This window comes from Elaeis guineensis, chromosome 1 (genome assembly GCF_000442705.2).
Source record: "Elaeis guineensis isolate ETL-2024a chromosome 1, EG11, whole genome shotgun sequence".
Classification (NCBI taxonomy): domain Eukaryota; kingdom Viridiplantae; phylum Streptophyta; class Magnoliopsida; order Arecales; family Arecaceae; genus Elaeis; species Elaeis guineensis.
This window is the reverse complement of record NC_025993.2, coordinates 86,903,697-86,926,196: the sequence shown is the minus strand read 5'-3', so window position 1 is coordinate 86,926,196 and position 22,500 is coordinate 86,903,697. Positions and strand designations below refer to the sequence as shown.

General features: G+C 36.0%; 1 protein-coding gene across 10 annotated transcripts; it reads right to left on the bottom strand.

Annotated features, from left to right (window-relative positions):
• Positions 1–457: 457 nt before the first annotated feature.
• On the bottom strand, positions 458–12,938 carry LOC105032306 (ABC transporter B family member 21). Of its 10 annotated transcripts, none has more exons than XM_010906716.4 (14): positions 12,715–12,935; positions 11,986–12,053; positions 10,047–10,353; positions 9,732–9,786; positions 9,460–9,635; positions 8,876–9,097; positions 8,552–8,790; positions 6,513–7,038; positions 5,990–6,263; positions 4,992–5,860; positions 4,408–4,674; positions 3,417–3,680; positions 1,080–1,373; positions 458–951 (listed from the first exon to the last, which is right to left on the bottom strand). In XM_010906716.4, exons 1-14 carry the CDS (start codon positions 12,883–12,885, stop codon positions 607–609), a joined length of 4,077 nt encoding a protein of 1,358 aa, XP_010905018.3. In that variant the 5' UTR covers positions 12,886–12,935; the 3' UTR covers positions 458–606. The 10 variants fall into 10 exon arrangements, with proteins under 10 accessions (XP_010905018.3, XP_073111686.1, XP_073111688.1 ...); XM_073255585.1 differs by having other exon boundaries at positions 10,047–10,373; positions 12,715–12,848; XM_073255587.1 differs by having other exon boundaries at positions 10,047–11,862; positions 12,715–12,785.
• Between the last annotated feature and the right edge of the window lie 9,562 nt (positions 12,939–22,500).

The following is a 22,500-nucleotide window of genomic DNA, read 5'->3' as shown; positions in this document are numbered from 1 at the left end:
AAAGATCACTGGAACATTTGGTATAGGTGTCAGATGATACATGAAGGCATTAGAGAACAGAAATGAAAGCAAATACCAAGAAGGAAGAGAAGAAGATGATGATTTATCATGTCCTGTCAGATTATTGCTCCTTACCTGTTCATGCAGATAGTATGTAACATTACATGTACTGCTGATAGTATCTAACATTATATATACTGTTGCTTCCTTATGTCATCTTCAAAGAGAAAGAACCTTTACACAAGACCGGCAGGGTGCCAATAGTCAAGTTAGCTCTAGGAGGCTAGCCACTCAGAAATTATCACCAATTTAACAGGATGCCTAGGACACAATTGAGTTTGATTTCCAGGTTATCAAGAATATATAGTTTCAGGTTCTCTAAAAGGATAATGTAACATGTTAGGCAAGATACCTGATCTCATCTAATACGAATCCAAATAAATCATTGGCTAAGTGATTTGTTGAAAAGTAGTTATTTTAAAAATAGGAGCTTCCATGTACAAAGGAGCCTTCACCCTTCAAAAGATGTCAAATTGCATCAAGGTTAGGCATTCAAACAAGTAAAAATATTCATCTCTCACAAGAGACTAGATATGAAAATCTGCATTAGCATTTGTGCAATGAAACAAGAGAGGCATAGGCCCCATTCTTGATGCCAATCAAGGCCCCATGATTTCCTTCCTCTATGATCATTCCATTCTTGACTACTGCAATTATATCAGCACCTTTGATTGTGGACAATCGGTGTGCAATAACAATTGTGGTCCGGTTGAGCATCACGTGGTCCAACGTATCTTGAACCACTCGCTCGGATTCAGCATCAAGTGCACTTGTAGCTTCATCCAAAAGCAAGATCTTTGGATCTTTTATTATCGCCCGTGCGATGGCTACTCGCTGCTTCTGCCCACCAGACAATTGGACACCTCGTTCTCCAACTGAAGTGTCATATCCCTGCAGTTTACCGGATTCGGGAGATGACAAACAGTATAAAAGACACTAACTTCTCGTCATTCTATCCATTAAACAGCTAGTTAACATTCATTTGACTATTAGCAAGAATATAGTTGACATCATCTGACCTGCTGTAATGCACTTATGAACTGGTGAGCATTAGCTGACTCAGCAGCAGCTAAAATTTCTGCCTCTGTGGCCTCCCCTCCTTTCCCATAAGCAATGTTAGCTCGGATTGTGTCATCGAACAAAACTGGTTCTTGGCTCACCAGACCCATCTGCTGCCTCAGCCACGTTATCTGTAGCTTTTGTATTTCCAGTCCATCAAGCAAAATTTGACCTGAATCAGGGTCATAGAACCTCTGAAGTAGTGAGACCACTGTCGATTTCCCACTTCCACTCTCTCCAACCAGTGCAACGGTCTGAGAGCAAGGTTAAGGTCATAAATCATACAAATTTCAATCAGTAAATGCCCATTAATTAGATTGTACTAGAAAATCATATGGATCGAATGACCCCACTAAAGACATTTATCCAGGTGTAATATGGAATGGAAAAATCTACCACTATAACACAGTTCTATGACTACATTACTGCTTTTATCTATACAAAATTGGAATGCTTGCATGGTTAAAAGTTGAAACACTTTGATTTCAAAAGGTCATATTTTAAGATTAGCTCAATTAGATTATGAGAAATGTAATGTTAGTTGCTATAAATTATATAAGGAAATTTTTAGCTGTATGTACATGATACTTGGTTAAATGGTTTCTATCATAAATTGTGACTAAGAATACACTAAAAAGAGATTATGTTATTCAACCAGGGGTGTAGTAGACGTGTCGAACAGTAAAATGAATTTTTTTTCAACCAGATAGCATGAGGTTCTTTCATTTATATCATGGTTTCTTATATTGTACAAGTAGAAAAATCAGACATTCAGTCTGTTCTAGGAAGATAAAGTAGATTTTTAGTTTCTTTCACAGAAATTATCACAAACCAAGAGAGGACACCTTTGAGAATATTTCAAGCAAGGTTTTAAACCCTGTGAGATAGAGGTAGCCTAGTTTCTTTATGGAACAGGACCCTCTGCTATTATTCTCATCTCAACAACTGTCCCGATCATGAATCCCAATAGATACCCTCTGTCTCTCTTCCCTTCTTTATTTCTTTCCTTCTTTTTTGATCCCTTTCTTTCTTTTTTTACTTTTCTTCTTTTCTCTTTCTTTTGTCTTCTTTCCTTCTTTTCTTTTTCTTCTCTCTTCCTTTCTTTCTTTCTTTTTTCTTCTCCTTCTTTCCCTTTACCTTTTTCCTTTCCTTCATTTCTTTATTTCCTCTTTCTTTTTCTCTCCCCGTGTGGATTGGTTTTGGAGTCCCAACCCTATCAAGGTCCCATTTTCTCATAGAAATAAGATGGGACAGCCAGGATGTAAAACCTTGCTTTCAAGAGCATGATGTTTCTTTCCAAGATTTTGCATAATTTTTCTTTCTTTTCTCACAAAGTTTATTATTTGAACATTGCTACACACACACACACACACACACACACACATATATATATACATATGTACATATATCTATGTACATACATATATGTATATATATATATATCTATGTACATACATATATGTATGTATGTATGTATATATATGTATGTATGTATGTATGTATGTATGTATGTATGTATGTATGTATGTGTATATCTATATATGTATGTGTGTATATATATATATATATATATATATATATATATATATATATATATATATATATGTATATATATGTATATGTATATGTATATGTATATATATATATGTATATGTATATGTGTGTGTGTGCATACATACTTGCATGCATGCATGCATGCATATAGATATATAGATAGATAGATAGATAGTGAGAGAGATAGAGAGATTGCTTGGCTACATTCAAATGGATCTCTACTAAGATCTGGCCAACTCTAGATTGGACAATGGGAGATCCTACATCAATAATTGGACTATGTGATCTACTACCTCTAAATTGCTTGCATACCAAAAATCGTATGATTTGAAGACCCCAAGCATATACGTCAAGAGGATAAAAAAATGGATCAGAAAATATATGTTTTTGATCACCAGATGATTAGGTGCTAGGGATCTCCATGTCACATGATTTTCGGTGTATAAGCATTTCAGAGGTAGTAGATCACATTCAACAGCTTAGATCATCAATATGAAACCCCCAATCATGCAATCTAGATAGACCTAATCCAAGGAAGGATTCACTTGAGTGTAACCAAGAATCTCTCTCTCTCTCTAATGTAGAAAAACTATGGGTACATCATTAGTTTCTGTCGAAATGTACACACATCGAAGAGCAAAAAAGACAGCATGCAAGAGGCAAATGAATAATGGCATACGTGCTTTGATAACTCTCAAAGTTGTTAGATTATATTTCCATAGTTTCATTTAAACTTTAGTTACCTTTCCTGATTGAATAGCCAAGCAGAAGTCTTCCAAAATCTGGATGTCCGGTCTTGTGGGATACCGGAAACTGACATGTTGAAATTCAATATTCCCCTTCGCTAGTCGTATGGTCATCCCAGAATCATCCCTAGGATCTATCCTGGATTTCTGATCAAGGATTGCAAATATTGAAGCTGTAGCAGATTTGGCATTTGTAGCATCAGGTGCCAGGAAGCTTGACTGGGAAATCCCTATTGCCGCAAAATTAAGTACAAAGAAGACCTACAAAGCACATAAAAACTATGAGCTACAATTACATTGAGGAGAAGGAAATTGCATTGTAATTTTGCAATGAGTTCAGTTTCATGAAGGTATTATGAAATAGGATGATATCTTTGATTAGAAGCATCTTTGTCATTTTATACATAATTTATTTTTTTTGACAAAGAGTGTAGAATAAATCTAATTTTTTCATTTTGAGGTTCCCATCTGACGATGTTTTTCCCACAGAATGTATTCTAAATCAAGGGGAAAAAGGATAATGCATTCTGAATCAACAAATAACTCAATACATTTGTTTGTTCCTTTCCACTGCTTGATAGTTAAAAGGGAATTCAAAGTGAAAATTTGTGAAAGAAGAGGCAAATATTTTGTTGAACCACCCTAAATTTCCCCTTCCCAAGAAGTAGGAATTTTGAACAGGAAAATCAAAAAATTCTCTCCTTGGCAATGTATTTAAGATAAAAATTACCCCACTCAAACATGACAAGAGCTTTCTCAGCAACCTTCTCCTTAATTTCTTGCTACCAAACAATGGAAAGTTCTCAGCTTTCTTTTCTTTTCTTTTCTTTCCACTATAGAAAATTATTTTTCTTTCACTTTCTTGGCAACCTAACAGAGCCCAAGTTTCTGGAGCACAACAAACCAAAAGGATTGTCAATATCATGATGCAAAAAACGTCCTTTTCCCCTCATCATCAATTTAGACTAATAAATCTATACCAACATACTTTAAAAATATCTGTGGATGTAGTCTTGCCATCCTCTATCAGTCGGGCTCCAACGTAGAAACTGGTCGCATACACACAAAACAGCAAAAAGTAGGACAGCCCAAAGCCCACTCCACTAACCAATCCTTGCCTTGTGACTATATTTTTAGGACCTTCACATTTCTTCCGATAAAGCTCCACCACCTTATCCTCAGCCGCAAAAGAAGCAACTGTTCTTATACTTCCAACTGCATCACTAGCAACCTGACTTGCTTCCTCATACTTCATCTGTAAAAGGAAATCATCACAAACAAAGAAAACATAAAACTGCTAATAAAAACTATAACATGAAACTCCAAGTATTACTTGAATGGAAATCGTAGTTTGAAGTTCCAAGTGTCCGAATTTGTTCATTGGCTTCATTATTTTTTCTAAAAGAATTTGTGAATGGGGCATCCATAAAAGAATTTTTATCTTGCAGCAAATCCATTCAATCAATAAGAGGAATTTGCCATCCATTTTATCATCATTTTGGGTTAGAAAAAGAGTAATTCAAAGCAATAATGCAGTAAATCAGTGATGTCCTTTAAATTCTAGAGTCAAACCTTCAAATCAGCATCAAGTCCCTTCATGAATTTCATCTGGATCCATCCATTAACCACGATCACAGGTACCAAAGCAACAATTAGCAAAGCCAGCTGCCAGCAAGCAGCAACAGCTATGACCAGACCAGCAATGAAAGTAGCAGCATTTTGAGACATCAGCCCTAGTGCATCACCAACAAGACTCCGAACTGCAGCTGCATCTGCTGAAAGCCTTGCTCCAATTGCTCCACTGGAGTTCTCAGATTTGTCAAACCACCCAATTTCCATATTAACAACCTTATCAAATGACATTGACCTAATCCTCTGTATCAACCTGGACCCAGCCACAGCAAAGAAGTATGCTCTAGCCGGAATTGATACTATTGTCACCAAACCAACAACTACAAACATCAATGACCAAAACCTAGCATCCTTCCTGAGCTTTGCTGGTGGTTCATAAAATGTATGAATTATTCTGGACAGCAGTACTCCAAAGATGGGCAATACTATACCACTGACTACTGCAGCAATTACACCTAACAGGACAACTGGAAGCTCTGGTTTGTTCAAATGAGCAAGGCGGCTGAGAGGCACTTCCTGATGATGCTGTGGTGGCTCCTCATGGCTGGGTTTCTTCCAGGCAATTTCTTGAATGTCTGGTCCAGCAGGCAATTTGAAGGACTCCGAGAATGAATGACGGCTCCCACTACCATGAGATGCTTGCTGGCTTGTTGATCTCCAGGAAGATGATTGTTTTCTCAAATGAACAGCCACTGATAAATCATGCTGATCAGGACAAGAATGTTGATCTGAATCTTGGTTCACTTCCTGCAATTGTACGAGTCGAGAATATGCTCCATCAGGATTCTTGATGAGCTGCTCATGTGATCCTGAAGGGTATATGGAGGAATAAATCATTCAGAAATCATATTATGATTCCAGAAGTTTTTGCCATGTTGCAATCAAGCTGCAATGGGTGAACAAGTAAAAAATTATGACTGAATCTTCACAAATAATACCTTTTTCCACTATAGACCCATGATGGATCACAGTGATCTTATCAGCCTTTCTCACTGTACTCAAGCGATGAGCAACTAGGACAGTGGTTCGATTACTCCTGACTTTGTCTAGTGCTTCCTGCACCATCTGTTCTGATTCTGCATCAAGAGCACTTGTGGCTTCATCTAATAGCAGTATTCGTGGGTTCTTCAATATTGCTCTAGCTATTGCAACTCTTTGTTTTTGTCCACCAGAGAGCTGTGTTCCATGCTCACCAACCAATGTATCAAGGCCCTAGTTGCAGTATCATCCATTCAATTATCATATAGTAGCAATTAACACTAATGAAATCAAGAAAGAAAAGGAAGCATTGTTCCATTATCTGCCCCTAACAAGGACAGAGCCACTTTTACCTTTCCTATAATGGTTATATGAAAAGCTTTGAAGCATTCTATAAGCATGTTTGATAACCAAAAGCAAATAGTGTGTCAGGATCAAAAGGAGAACGAGAGATAAAATGTTCTGAAGTTTGAAAAGATTAACCTCAGGCAGTTCATTGATAAATTTAGAAGCATTGGCCAGCTCCAGTGCAGCTCTGATTTCTTCAATAGTTGCGTCATCTTTGCCGTAAGTAATGTTATTTCTAATACTAGTTGCAAAGAGTACTGGTTCCTGGCTAACTAGTCCAATTTTTCCTCTGATCCATCTGAGCTGAAACTCCTTGATATTTATTCCATCTATAAGAACTTCACCAGCTTGTGGATCATAAAACCTCTCAATTAGACTGATCACTGTTGACTTCCCACTTCCACTTTCGCCAACCAAAGCAACAGTCATTCCACTTGGTATGATTAGAGAAAATGCAGTGAGTATTTGCTCATCTGGCCTAGTTGGATAGCTAAAACTGACATCCCTTAGTTCAATATTTCCTATAATGTCATCCAAAATTTTTCCAGTAGTGTCATATGCATCTATCTCAGGTTTCCTATTGAATATATCAAACATCTTGAATGCTGCCACTTTTCCTGCTGCAAATGCGCTTGAACATGGAGATGCCTGGCCTAAAGACCTGTAGAAATATTATCAAGATGGACAAGTAAAACTTGTTGACATTCTCAACAATCAGCAGAATAAAATATGTGGATTTCACAAGATGCATATATGTAAGCCAGTCTGCTCCCTTGATTCACCAGGGCGTGCAGTCATATGGATGCACACTCAAGGGCATAAATATATGGGAACATTTATGCATGCAGTGGTTCCTTGCCAGTTGAAAACCAAGTATGAATTACTGTTTGTCAGCTTATGACCTGGATGTAGAATGAATATAGCAGGAAAGATAAAAACTATTCAGACTTGCTCATTATTGAATTGGGAAAAAGGAGGCAGTTCAAAGGTTGACAACTCAGTTGGAAAGCCCATATAGTTTCGTTGAACAATCTACTAACAAGAATAACCATATACTAGCATTCAGAGTAGATTTGGGGATTACATGCTTCTTACGTCCATCATTATGCTTTTACATTATAAATATACAAACATTCTCGTGTAACTTTATCAATATGTTAACTTCTGCTCCCAATATTCCTAAAACTGAGAAATCAAGTAATTATGTTAGGTCAAAGCTTAATCTGTATGAATTGATTATAAAAGAAGGTTCATTAACACATCAACATAATGGAGATTCTTTAAAGAAATAAGTGTTTGACTGAGATATTTCATGATAGAACGTTTATAATCCAATAAGGCAGATGGTTGGCTTCTTCTACAGAGGTAGAACTGTAGAAGAAACTGTGCTGGGAAAGATACTTACCAGGCCAAGTGAACCTAATCATAACACATGATTGGCTTGAAACTAGCCCTGGTCATGGGAACTTATTATAAATCAACCCCATTTAGCACATCAAGGGTTCTTATAAGAAAAAATATATGAAATGGAAAGGAGCAGTGTCACGGGCTTTTAGAAGATCTGAAAAGGTTTTTCACTCATCTTAAAACACGTTTCTCCCACAAGGCTTGTACATACTTTTCTAATCCACAAGTTTATGATATGCATATTTAGTAATTCTTAGGTTTAAACTACAAATGACTAGAAGTCAAGTAATATTACAAACTTTTTTATATATAACAAAGCTAGAGAAAAGATTGAATATATTCAGTGATCATTGCTAATGTCATCTAGAACTTTCAGCATTGCATGGAAATTCTACATAAAACTGCTACTAAAGTTGCTTATGCTTACTGGATACCTTATGCAAAGACATGCTAGAAACGTATATATTTGATAACATCAAAATATTAATAAGGTGAAAAATTATGATTTGCCATCAGATTATGGGAATCTAGAGATTAAAGATCAATGTCATTTTGTAAGGGACAAACAGTGAGCCTCAAACCTCCGAGAATTCTAACAATTTGCAGTATGCAACTTACATCAAGCAGCAATAGATAGGAATCTAAAAAATCTTGCTACTAATAAGTAGTTCATAAGTTAGTAAAATAGACAGGATTGCGTATTTTGTTTTTAAATTGGACTGCAAATATATATATCACACAGTGCATATTGGGTAATAGAAACTTACATGGAACCAGTAACAACTGCGAAAATCACATTAATAACATCTCCACCAGTATAACCTTTCCTTTGTATCATCTCAGATCCAAACCATACACCTAAGCCATAAGAACAGATTATTATAGCAATAGTCGCACCCAAACCAAAACCTGCAGCTAAACCCTCCAGAACGCTGGCCTTGTAAGCACTCTTTAGAGACCTATTATATTTTTTGATAGCCTGTTTCTCTCCAGTAAAAGAAGCAACCTGCGAAGGACTCAGAGCAGTGAGATCAGAATAAAAATGAAAAGAATATTCTGATTTCAAAAGAAACACAGGAAATGTTTCGTACTGTTCTAATTGAGCCAATAGTTTGTTCCACTGTGGCTGCTGCCACGGAGTAAGCTGTTTGCGCATGGGCAGCCATCTTGGTGATAGCAATAGCCATCACTGCAGCAGCAAGCACGACAAGAGGAATAACAGATGACATAACAAGGGAAAGTTGCCAGCCTTTAAGAAATGCTACTATAAACCCTCCTATAAATGATGATACCAGCTGAATGAACTTTCCAACCTGTAAATTGGAACAAAAACCATGATGAAGAAATCAAGGAGTTGAAAAAACATTGAGTTGAAGATCATGGAAGATACAATGATGGAGGAATTCACGATCTTTTAAATCCCAGAATAAGTCCAAACTTCTCCCAGGCAAGACAAGTATCTTGGAGTCAACCAAATACATTAATAAGAAAGCATGATATTTTTATTAACCAAAGCAGTAATTAAATGTGCAGCATTACCCATACAAGCTGCTAATTAGGTGGGACTAAAATAAGCAAAATATGTTTGCAAGATACCACTAGAACATGTTTGAACTTATCCTACAAGATGAAAGAATAATATAAATGGAGATGGACAAAAGGAAGACATTTGTACCTTTTCACCCATGGCATCTTGAATGAGGAAAGTGTCACCTGATATCTTTCCAACAACCTCCCCTGTATTTGCTTCCTTGTCAAAGAAGGCAATATCCTGTCCTAGTATGGCTTTTAAGTACCAATTCCGGATTCGTGCAGCCTGTTGTTCCCCAGTGGTTGTCCAGCATGCCACCTCTACCCAAAAACATTTAAGGTTTGCCCTTAGGTCCAAATGTAACTACATGTTATTACTCTAAATATTGCCTTATATTTATAAAAATATGTTCTTACGGAGGAATGATGCCACACCATTTGCCACGCCCAGATATATGAACTTGAGAGCTACCTAATGAAGTGAGATCATGAAGTAGGTTACTTCAATGCACAAGACACAAAAGCTAGAAGATTCTACAATGTGATATGAAACCAAGAACTAGATGAACAATGAAAATATACACCACTAAATATAGAGCAGAAATCCTTAGAAACACTAAAAGATAATAGATAGGTCTGGAACCAATACAAATTGAACATAACAGTTGGTATGTACTATTTGAGTGATGATCATATGACTATCAAAGTAGTTATGGATATCATTTTAGTCACCTTGGAAACTTCATGAACCACAATATGAGCATCTGTAGTCTTCCCAAGTATGTTGATCAGTTCCCCAAAAAGAATTGTCATAAGTGGTAATGAGACCCCATTTGCTACAGCTGCAACTGAACCAGTGACCATCAAAACAAGATCAGCTGTGTCAGCAAATGAGAAAAGCCTGCAGTAAGGGACACTATTCTTCTTCTCCTTTGAGTCTTGCTGCTTATTTGTGTTGGCAACATCTTTGTCTCTCTCTACTCCTTTGGACATTGCATCAACTGAAGGATTTGACATCTCCATCTCTCCTTTGGTCATTCTCAAATAAGTAGTTAATGACTAAGTCGACATGGTGTTAGAACTCTATGAGATGTGCCATGATAACAAAAGTTGGTAAAGAGATCGCCAGTAGCTATACTCTGGAATGGTATTTGTTTAGATGATTGAATAAAAAATCCATTGTTTATTTCATCTTGTAGATTAATTGGCATATTCTGGTGAGAGGTATCCAATGGAAACAAGAAAAAGGACAAATATAAGAATCCCTGACTGCTTCAAACTTTGATACTCAGCACAAAAGGGCGTTTGTAAAGCTCAAAAGAAACCTCCAAGCAGAAAGATATAAGCTATTGGTACTTTAGGCCTGATTGCATAAGGTTCAGGTTGTGGGGTTATAACTATGGGGTTCTGACTTACAACATTATGAAAATATGCACCAAAGAGACTTCTTTTTTTTCCCCTTCATTCTGAAGCTTCCTATGTTATTTAACAGTTGAAAGAGGACAAGCAAATTTTAAACTATGGAGCAAGCATCTATGTCAACAGCTGAAACTTGAAACACATATGATAACAGTAAAATGTCCAAAGAGTTGATCAAGTAGTGTTTTCTCCATACCTAAAAGAAATTAGCCTCTGGGCATCTCAATGTTAACACAGTCAATTTTGAGGGAAGCATTCATGCGAAGTACAGGTAACAGCAGACAATGGTTATTTGTCAGGTGCAGTGGGGCACTAGCTGCCTGAATGTACCCTAGCAAATCTGGATTCTGGTTAGATACATAGAATAGCTCTGGCTATACACATTACCATATTACAAGATGACAGGGTGGCTAGATGTATCAAGTCTTTTGCATTTGGTTTCTACCAAATTTTGTGTAAGTTCATTTTACAGTCTTGCCAAGTCTGGATCCTGGCTGATCATGCATCAAGTGCTGTGAGGCACCAGCCATCAAATTAAATCTACATTCTGACTAAATAAATGATTTATTTGCTTGTACACATGACCTTGTTACAAGTTTATGTTTTGCAGACAACCAAGTTTCATTTGCCATTTACTTTCTACCATTACTTTGTTTAAGCTTAATCTCTCATCTCAGAAAGTCATGTACCTGACTGATTTAGCAAGTTCAAATTTTGTAATTCAGCAGATAGTTTGAAGAAACTCAACAAAGAGTTAGATATTAAAATGAAAGGGAAATAAACCATAGAAATTGAAAAAATTCTTCCCAAAGGAACATGTTTCAACGTGATTTTTACTTTTAAATTCATTGATTATTTCTAATAACTATTTACTCAAAAATCATTTTGACCAAAATGAATATGAGAAGCATTTCTTTACTGATTCACGCTGCTAGGAAAAATATCGGATGGTCTGCAGATAACAATTCGAGATTTCCCTTTTTTAATGATTAGGATACCAAAGTTCCACCTGAACTCCAGCATATCCCAGTGTTTGACCACCAGCACTGGATGGGCAACAAGAAATGGTAAGGAGAAGTTTCATTGCCCTCCTGCTACATCCAGTTATTATTGATTGCTTTAGCTACATCTGAAAGATATAGTAAATTTGGAAAATCTCATGAAACGATGCATCAAAAAATGAACTACTTAAATATAATAAAATATACAACAGTCTCATTGTGGTTCTTGCCTGTGCAAGGAGGAATCTTACCTTATGATCCCCATAAAGATCCTTTTCTTCCATGTAAAACAGACATTGAAGAAGACCACACGAGCATGCTACAAAGTAAGTGAATTGATTAGTAAAACATAATTCACTTTCTCAATAGCATCATTTCATTACCTGACCAAGCAAGAAGGTATTCTATCCTATGATCCATTTAATAAGTCTTCTTCCATTTAAAATAGTCGTTGAAAAAGACTACATGAGCTTGTTGTGGACAATGTAAGGCTCAATGCAATAATTAAATCACTTGTCCATCGCACTCATGGTGGTGCCACTATCATGCAACAAAGAGTATTTCCACTTCATTTTTCTTTCTTCAACTACATGGGAGGCATTTTGGATCTTCTACGATCTTGGTGAAAGATATGGAGAGGATAAAGACAATCCCTTTGGAGATGCCACTTTTGTCTTATTGAACTGAGAATGACCCTTAAACTGACTCCTTCTACATCCAACTCAATCAGGTAGTTGAAAACATAGAATTTTGGCCACAACGATTTGGACCATTCGTCATGCTGGCCCATACAGTGCTATCATGGATTTGTTTCATTAAAAACTCTAAAAAAAAAACAGAGAGAAATCCTTTGGGAGGTTGGTCCGCAAACTATGCGAAAATTTATACTTTTAAGATCATGCAGCAAATGCTAGCAAAAAGAAAAAATAAATAACCAAGCAAAACCAAAAAGAATCCGCAGAAAGATTTTTTAATCTTACATTTTCCGCGCTTTCTGGAGACAGATGCCGTTGGAGTTGAAGGGTGGGAAGGCTGCTTGTCGGCCACCGCCGCTGCCGCCGTCGCCGCCCGGCGGCGATAGGAGCGGGGACGGAGAGGGTTGGGGGGAGAACTAACGGCATCGGCACGTGGCTCGTGCGGCAACCATTCATTTCCGCGCCATCATCCGGCTTGGGGACATTGTTAGGCCTCAAAACCGATTGAATATGAGTATTTATCCATATCAGCTTGTGTTCGACGAAAATAGATGGATGGGATGCAAAAAAATTATATTTATATTTATTTTAAATAAACATAGATCATATTAGAAAATATGAATATAGATATATACTAGTTTATAACGCGGTGTGATGCATGGAATGTTTTTATTTTATTTTATTTTATTTATTTATTTATTTTATTATATCTATTTTATATATTTTTAAAAATAATTAAAATAATTAATAAATTATATTTTGTGCATAATCTGAATTATAAGTTCTCGGATAAATCTTGTGATGATCAACGATCTTGATTCCGTGAGGTTCCTTCATAAATTTATAATTTTTTATTATTTTTATTTTTAATTATTTTTTAAATCTTTCTCTCTTTCTCTTCCTCCTTTTTCTTCAATCCTCTCCTCGCAAACCTCCCAACTCTTTCAATAATAGAGTTGATAATGTTGACCATCGACCACCGCTACCATCAATAGCCGCAGCATCTTTGAGCTTGGGGTGGAGTAAAAATATAGCAATATGATGATAAATGATAGTTTTATGGGATACCGATTAAAATCGATTGATGAGTATGTCTCCAACTAATCACTTACGAGAGATTTAAATTTAAAAAATTTAAAAAAAATTCTAGTATCAAAATTTTAGAGATCTAAACTATAAAAAAATTTCTTTTAAAAAAATTAAAAATCTAAACTTAAATTTTTTTTTTCCATCTCTTCTTTTACTGATTCGATTCTCTCCCGAAGATTGATGTCTCTAATCTACGGAATATCAAATCATCGGTATCTATTCTTTGAATATAAAAAATAATTAAAAATTTGTAATTAATTAATACCATCCAAAATAATGATTTGTAATTAATTATATATTGGATAACTATCTTTCAAATCCCAAATATTGCTCTTGGTTCCTTATTTGAATGAGTCTAAAAAAAAAACTAAGAAGTCTCAACAATAGAATTCACAATAACGAAAGATCTTTACTGTTATCTTTTTTATATAAATAATTTTTAATTTTTTTTTAATTATTTTTTTCTTTCCTTTTCTTCTTCCCTTCTTCACAGAAGGACAGAGGAAGAAGAACTGCCCAGAATTCACAATAACGAAGGATCTTTACTATTATCTTTTTTAAAAAAATAATTTTTTTTATTTTTTTCTTTTTTTTTTCTCTTTTTTTTTATTCTTTTTCTTCCTTCCCTCTTCTTCTTCTCTTCTTCATAGGACAGAGGGAGAAGAACTGCCCGAGCCCTGCTGCCACCGCAGCCGCTTCACGCATGCCAGCCTCACCACTGCGGTGCACATTTCACCACACCGGCAGACACCGAGGGCGTTGGAGCATTGCAAATGGAGAAGATCTGGATGTGTGTCCCCATGGTGCCCGTTTCACATGCGTCGATGCTGTCTCTGCCGCCACACCAGCGGATGCCAAGCGCATCGGAGCATTGCAAATGGAGAAGGTCCGGATGTGTGTCCTGAGGGATGCTGAGAGGAGCATAACAAAGGGAACGCCGTATACAGTGCCAGAGGAGTGGCGAGGGAGTGATCCAGTGACATGAATGGCATCAGAGACCCCTAATCCACCGGACCCTCTACCGCCTCACCCCCTACCATGGCCCCCTCTTTAGCCTCCACCTCGGTTCCACCCTCTACATCATTACCTTCTCCCCTAACCTTGCCCGTGAGCTCTTTAAGAGCCATGACATGGCCATCTCCAACCACCCCCAGACCGCCGCAGCCTGCCACTTCACCTACAATGCCTCCGGCTTCGCATTCTCCCCCTACGGTCCCCACTGGCGCTTCATCAAGCACCTGTGGATGTCTGAGCTCCTTGGCCCTCGGGCCGTTGACCCTCCTCCGCCTCGGGTGCCACATTGAGCTGCTCAACCTCCAGATCTCCCACTCGATCGAGGCTCCTGAGGACGGAAAAAATACGAGAAAAATTAGGGGAAAATAAAACAAAAATCAATGAAAACAAAGGAAAGATGGAAAAAATTAAAGGTAAGACCCTTTCCCACCTCGCTGTCCCACCCATAATGCTGCACGCCCCCACCAAAAGCACCACTGGCCATGCCATGGTGGTAGCCCTTGTAAGTCCTTTCCCCATTCTCTCTTCTCTCCGTGCCAAATCCGTCTGAGAATTGGTTTTCATCCTCAAGAGTAGACAAAAAGGGAAGCTTCTCACGCGCGATCAAATAGGGAAGCTTAGACGATGCCATGCGGCTCCCTCCTCTTATTTTTAGATGCCCAGGTGTCCAATGGAGGCTTCTCCACTGAGAGGCCTCTGTTTTAATATATATACTAGTTGTGAGCCTGCGCATTGCATGCAGATTCTACATTATAGAATTGATCATTTATTAAAAAATATTCTTTATGAATAGTAATAGCATATCCTTTCATATTCCTAATTGTTACCCAGCTATGCAACCCAAGAGGAGGGGCGGAGTGAATTGGATTTTTGAAATTTTAAAGTTAATTTAGAACCACAAGAATTAAATAACAATGAGTAGGTTATATGTAGAAAATGATTTAAACAAGGTGTAGAAATGAGATGCAAGAATGCAAGAAAATAAAGAAACTTAGAAAAAGAATAAGTAAGCACAAAACAAACAATCAAAATTTATAGTGGTTTGATGCCAATCTTGTACTTACATCCACTCCCCAAGCTCCTACTTGAGAATTTAAATTCACTAAAACGTATTCAACAAGAATACAACGTCGGTACCTCCGACTCTAGCTATCCCAAGCTAGAACACTTATTTTTCAGTTACAAGCCAATCTAAATACAATCCGATTCAAGGTTCGGACCAACCTTTTCAAATTTTGGAACCCTTCCAAAACTAAGGATCAAGACAAAAACAGAGTATAAGAGTTAATCACATGAAAATACAAGTTTAGCTCCTTTAATAAGCAAATTAAAATTTTAAATACACTTTATACAACAAGAAAGAAGCTTTTCTGATTTGTTTCAAGGTTGTTGAAGACTTGAATGAGCTTTTGAGGGGTTGATGAACATGAAATGAAAGCCTGTTTTGCTTGAAGAAGGCTTTTTCTTTAGGGCTGAAATGAATGCTTGAAAAATCTTTTCTTTTTTCCTCCTTTAAGTACCTTTATATCTTCAATAGATGGTGGAGAGTAATCTGGACAGGTTTAGAGCCATTGGAGTGTATTAAATGAATATTAAATACGATCAAATCAAGATAAAAAACTAACCGTTACGGAGATTTTTCGTCGTAGGGGTCGACTCATAGGGTCGACCTCTACACAGGGGTCGACTCATAGGGTCGACATCTGTGGTGCAAAATAGAAAGTCACTGTTCTGTTCTTTGGCTTGTACAGCAATAGAGGTTGACTCATAGGGTCATCCCCTTTGGGTGTGCCAGCCAAAAATAGCATGCTATTCAGCCCTTTTGACAGGGATCGACCCTAGAGGTCGATCCTTTTCTTTAAACTTGATTTTCTCTCAAAATATATATCCAAAAAATATAAAATTATCTTCAATAGATCATAAATCTTCTGTTCTTGCTCTTGAGACTTTTGAATCAGAACTTGATAAAATTATGATTTTGCTCCTGAAATATAATAAATTTTTTTTCAAACCAAAATCATTAGTAACCCCCTCAAATATTTTGTAATCATCAAAATCAATTGAAGGAGCAACAATCTCTCCCTTTTTGATGATGACAAAATATTTGAGCAAAAGCAAAATATAACATATAACATATATAAAGCATTGATTAAGAATTTTAAATTTATGAAGATGTATCACTTAAACATTATAGCCAATTATTTGAATAGAAAGCATCATGAGTAGTTTGAAGATTAGTTTTAAAATAGCTTATAAGATTATTTTTTTTGACAAATTTACTTTGACAATTTTGCTTATTGCTCGATTTTATTTCTCTACTCCTCTTTTTTGACAACATCAATTAAGATCATTACTCTTCCTTTTTAAGAAAAAAAATGAAAGAGACTCTCCCTCACTATAGCAATCATAAAGGATATTTCAATTTGCTCATATAGAAGATATTGCCATTCATAATATTACATCGCACATATATGAGGTATTTTTTATATCACAGAATTAAGACATTTCAATTAAGGCCATTCATAAAAAAAATCAATCCAAAGACATTCATATAAGATAAAAGCATATATATATATATATATATATATATATATATATATATATATATATATATATATATCCAAAATGTGACATATGTGTCACGATACATACGAGTCAAGTCAAAGTACATAGGCCATACAAAAGTCATGGATAACAAACAATACAACTATCCATAAGTCAATCAGCCAACTAATACAAAGGCCATAAACTAGATCTTAGACATAAAAGACTAACTATGCTAGATCTAACAGATGTCGTGGCTAGAGGCATCAGAATCAGAAGAGTTAGAGATATGATGAGGAGTCTCAAGATCAAAGCCACAGGCACGTCCTCGACCACGTCTGCCTCAGCCACGGGTAGAAGTACTGGCATGAGTAGAAGGGCGAGAAGTCTCCGGAGCCTGAAAAGCTATGGACTGTGCTAGGAGAGAAAGTCTGATGGTGTCCAATTATTCCAAAGCTCTCGTCATGGACTGCATCAAGGCACCAATCTGAGTAGAGACAGTCTCACTGGAGCCCCTGATCTCTCTCCTCAAAAAATCAAAGCCACTCTGCAAAATATCTCGAAGCCTAGCCACCTCTGCAGACAGGTCAGAGACCTCCATGATGTTCTCTTATGGCTGGGGATGGGCTAAAGCTAATACCTGCTTCTGCAAATTTAAAACTCTGCCCATCAGTCTCAAAATATATCTCTCAAGCTCCTCAATATGTGCGGACTGAGCTGTAAGCATCTGAAAGACAATAGAGATATGAGGGATCAAGGTCTGATCTAAAACAACCTGAGATGTCATCCTCTGAGCAAAATCTGAGGTGGCAAACTACTGGGATAAAATGGAAGCAACCCACTGGGACATCAACTCAATCTGATCATCTGCAAGCCTGATCTCTGAAGGATCTACTCTGCTCCTAGACTGTGGTACAGAAGCCTCCCTCCTCACTGACTCTGAGGGACCAGCCTCGTGATCAGACATGAACTGAATATCAGGAGATACTCTGTGATCATGAGGAGGTGAAGATGGTCCCTCCTCCTCTGCTCTCTCCTTAACACCCTTCGACCAACTACCATCAGTCTTCGAAAAGCCCATGCGATGCAGTGTGTAGTGGTTGATGGTATCAGAATGTGATAATATGGTGACTGCCTTCCCCTCAAAACAGATTCTGAACCTCCTAAAGACCAAGGTGAGTGCCATACCATAAGGCAAGTGAGCCTTAGATCTATTCAGGATCTCTCTCATGGCCTCAAACATCAAAGCAGGAAGGTTCAAGGGGGTCTCGATGATCGCATGGTACATGATGCAAATATCCCTACCAGATAAGAGGTCATGCCTGCCACTCTTAGGGACAAAAAGTTTGATAATCATGTGATGCAAAAGTCTCATCTCTACTGAAAGAATCCTTGCTTCTAATTTATTTAAGTTTTTAGTAAATGTTCTTCTTAAGATAACACTTATTCTTTCTTCTTTGATTGGGAGCTCCATATGAGTATAACCTTCACAAGACAAGTGCAAGATTTGTCTCAAATGCAACAGATCAAGAACAATGTTAATACCTTTCACTAAAGACTTTACTATTCCATTGCAGTAACTTAAATTCAAATAGAATTCTCTGACCAAATCCACATAAGTATTTTTCTTTAAAAGATAGTAAAACTCCCATCCTTGATTTTTAATTTTTGATCCAATAGAGAATCCTTCTTTTTCAAAAAAACCTAAAATCTATGTTCTTCCCAGATTTTACTTTACGATTGGAGAGAGGTACCTTGCTTGGACTGAGTGGGGACTATGTAGAAGCTGGAGCAGGATCTGGAGCTGGGGTTGGAGAAGGAGAGGGCTCAGCTGCTATTTTTTTTCTGCACACATCCTCTTCTAACCCACGAATAGACTTTCTTCTCTGTGGTAGCTTCAATTTGGGAGCCATTTCAGATAAGAGAGACTTGCAAACAACTTAGAAGACCTAATGAGAGGTGAGTGGAAAGAATTTTAGAAAAAAAATAAGGGTTTTGGGGAGATAGACAGTCGGTTGGGGGAAGAGGGTTTGAAGCTAGAGTAAGCTTAATCCACCCAAATGAAGAAGAAAAGGAAGAGGGATTTAGTTCCTAAAAGGGTGATTTGAAGGAAAAAACCTGGTGGGAAGAGGGATTTTAAGACATTTTTGCGATTGAAAGAGTGGAGAGGAAGGAGGTTTTGTTCGGTGGGATAAGGAAGACGAAAGACAAAAAGGGTCAGCTCCTTTACAAACGGAGATTTCTTAATAAAACAGAGCACCCGATGGATTTTAATGAAAATTATAAGTTTACCCTAGGGTCGACCTCTGGGGTCGACTCATGGCTAGGAAAAAATAAAAAAAAATGATGAAAAAATTTTGAAAAAATTTAAAACTTGAGAAAAGGGTGTCTATTTGAGAGATTGATCATATGAAGGATAGTTTTGAATTTTTAAGAAAGGAGAGATAAGAATTAAGCTCAAAATTTGATTCAATAAATTTTTGATAAAAAAAACTTAGAATCAGAAAGATATTTAAGTTGATGGATCAAGGATTCCTAGTTCTCTTCTAATTTCATAAAATCTATCTTCACTTAAGGCCTTGGTAAAGATGTCAGCCAATTATTTTTTAGTACAAACATAATCAAGAATTATATTATTATTTTGGACATATTCTCTTATGAAATGATGTCTAATTTTAATATATTTTGATCTAGAATGCTAAATTAGATTTTTAGTTAGATTAATAGTACTAGTGTTATCACATCTTATAGGAGTTTCATTAAGTTTGATGCCAAAGTCCTCAAGTTGTTGCTTAATCCATAAAATTTGAGCACAGCAACTTCCGGCTGCAATGTATTCAGCCTCGGTCGTAGACAGTGCCATCAAATTTTATTTTTTGCTAAACCAAGAGATTAAGTTAACTCCTAGAAATTGGTAAGTTCAACTAGTATTTTTTCTATCTAATCTACATCTAGTAAAATCAGCATCTAAATATCCTATTAAGTCAATTGATGAGTCCTTAGAATACTACAATCTTAGAGTTTGTATACCTTTTAAATATTTAAGAATTCTTTTAACTATATTTAAATATGATTCTTTTAGATTTGATTGAAAGTGTGCACATAAACAAACACTAAACATAATATCTGAACTACTAGTAGTTAAATACAATAAAGAACCAATCATGCCTCTATAAAGTTTTGAATCTATATTTTTACCTCCTTCATCTTTGTCAAGCTTACATGATGGGCTCATGGGGGTACCAATTGCTTTGGAGTTCTCCATTCTAAATCTTTTGAGTAGTTCTCTTGTGTACTTGCTTTGGGTGATGGAGATCTCTTCCTTTGTTTGTTTGATTTGAAGTCTGAGGAAGAATGTAAGTTCTCCCATCATGCTCATCTCGAACCCCCCTACATGAGCTTAGCAAAATCTTGACAAAGAGTTTCATTAGTAGATTCAAATATAATGTCATCAATGTATATTTGTATAACTAAGATATCATCATGATCTCTTTTAATGAAAAGGGTTGTATCTACATTTTCTCTTGAAAAATCATTATTAAGCAAGAATTTACTTAACCTTTCATACCAAGTCCTAGGTGCTTATTTTAAACTATACAATGCTTGTTTAATTTGAAAACATGATTAAGAAGAGCATGATTTTCAAAATCAGGGGGTTATTCTACATATACTTCTTCAGCAATACAACCATTTGGAAAAATATTTTTGACATCCATTTGGAATAACTTAAAATTCATAAAGCATGCATATGCAAGTAAAAGTCTAATTGCTTCTAATCTAGCAACAGGTGTAAAGGTCTCATCAAAATTAATTCTCTCTTCTTGATTATAATCCTTTGCAATCAATCTTGCTTTATTCCTAATTACATTTTCATGTTCATCTAATTTATTCCTATATATCCATTTTGTGCCAATTACTAAATAATTTTTAGGTCTTGATACTAAAGACCATACATTATTTCTTTCTAATTGATTAAGTTCTTCTTACATTGCATTTATCTAATTATAATCTTTTTCAGCTTCATCTATAATTTTAGGTTCAAAATGAAAAATAAATGCAAAATGATTGTATGCATCTCTAAGTGAAGAACGAGTTCTTACTCCATGAGTAGGATTATCAATAATTAATTCTTTGGGATGATTGTGATCATACCTCCATTCTTTGAGTAGATCATTTGTACCTTGAGGTTGTTCTTGTTGTTTTTCACTTTCATCCTCTTGTTTGTTTTCATGTTCTTCTTCATTTTGAATAGTTGAGTCTTTTAGGGTGAGCTTCTTCATCCCTTATATAAGAGGATCTGCATCATCAATACCTTCACCCTTCTTTGAAGGAAGATTATTAGTCTCATCAAAAATAACATGTATTGACTCCTCTACTACTAAAGTTCTTTTATTGAAAACTCTAAAAGTTTTACTAGAAGAGGAGTAACTAAGAAAAATAGCTTCATCGAATTTTGCATCAAATTTTTCTAATCTCCCTTTACCATTGTTCAAAACAAAACATCGGCAACCAAAGATATGAAAAAATATAATGTTTGGTTTTCTTCCTTTCCAAAGCTCATAGGGTGTTTTCTTTAGAATTGATCTAATTAAAGGATGGTTTAAAATGTAACATACCATGTTAATTGCTTCCATCCAAAAGTATCTTACGAGGTTGCTTTCACATAGCATGGTATGAGCTATTTCTTCAAGAGATCTATTTTTTCTTTCACTGTCCCATTTTGTTGGGATGTCCTAGGTGCTGAAAAATTATGGTCAATACCTTTTTTATCATAAAATATTTTAAAATCTTGATTTTCAAATTCAGTTTCATGATCACTTCGAATATTTTGAATTAAAAAATCTTTTTCATTAGTAACTCTTCGATAAAATTTTGAGAATACATGAAAAGTTTCATCCTTATGTGCCAAAAAAAAAAATCCATATAAAATAAGAGAAACCATCAATAATTATAAAGCCATATCATTTTCCACCTAAACTAGTAGTTCAAATGAGTCCAAATAAATCCATGTGTAATAATTCTAACGACCTAGAAGTTGAAACAATATTTTTAGATTTAAATAAGATTTTTATTTATTTACTCAGTTGACATGCATCACAAATTCTATCATTTTCAAAATTTAATTTAGATAAATCAGTAACCAATTCCTTTTTAATAAGTTTTGAAAGTGAATGCATGCTAATATGTGTAAGCCTACGGTGCTAAAACCAACTAGTCTCATTAATTTTGGCATTCAAGGCTACTAGATATTACATGTTTATCTTGGAAAGATCATTCAAATCTACCATATAAACATTACTATGTCTATGCCCAACAAATTTAATGCATTCATCATTGGGACTAGTTACTATGCATAATGAAGATTCAAAAATAACTTTGTACCCTTTATCACAAAATTGACTGATGCTTAATAGATTATGTTTT

Excerpts from the sequence above, each read along its gene's own strand:
- LOC105032306 (XM_010906716.4), bottom strand. The coding sequence starts at position 12,885 with ATGAATGGTTGCCGCACGAGCCACGTGCCGATGCCGTTAGTTCTCCCC. Across the intron at positions 12,054-12,714 it reads CTCCAGAAAGCGCGGAAAAT|CATGCTCGTGTGGTCTTCTT; the intron begins GTAAGATTAAAA and ends CTTACTTTGTAG. Across the intron at positions 4,675-4,991 it reads GACTTGATGCTGATTTGAAG|ATGAAGTATGAGGAAGCAAG; the intron begins GTTTGACTCTAG and ends TTCCTTTTACAG.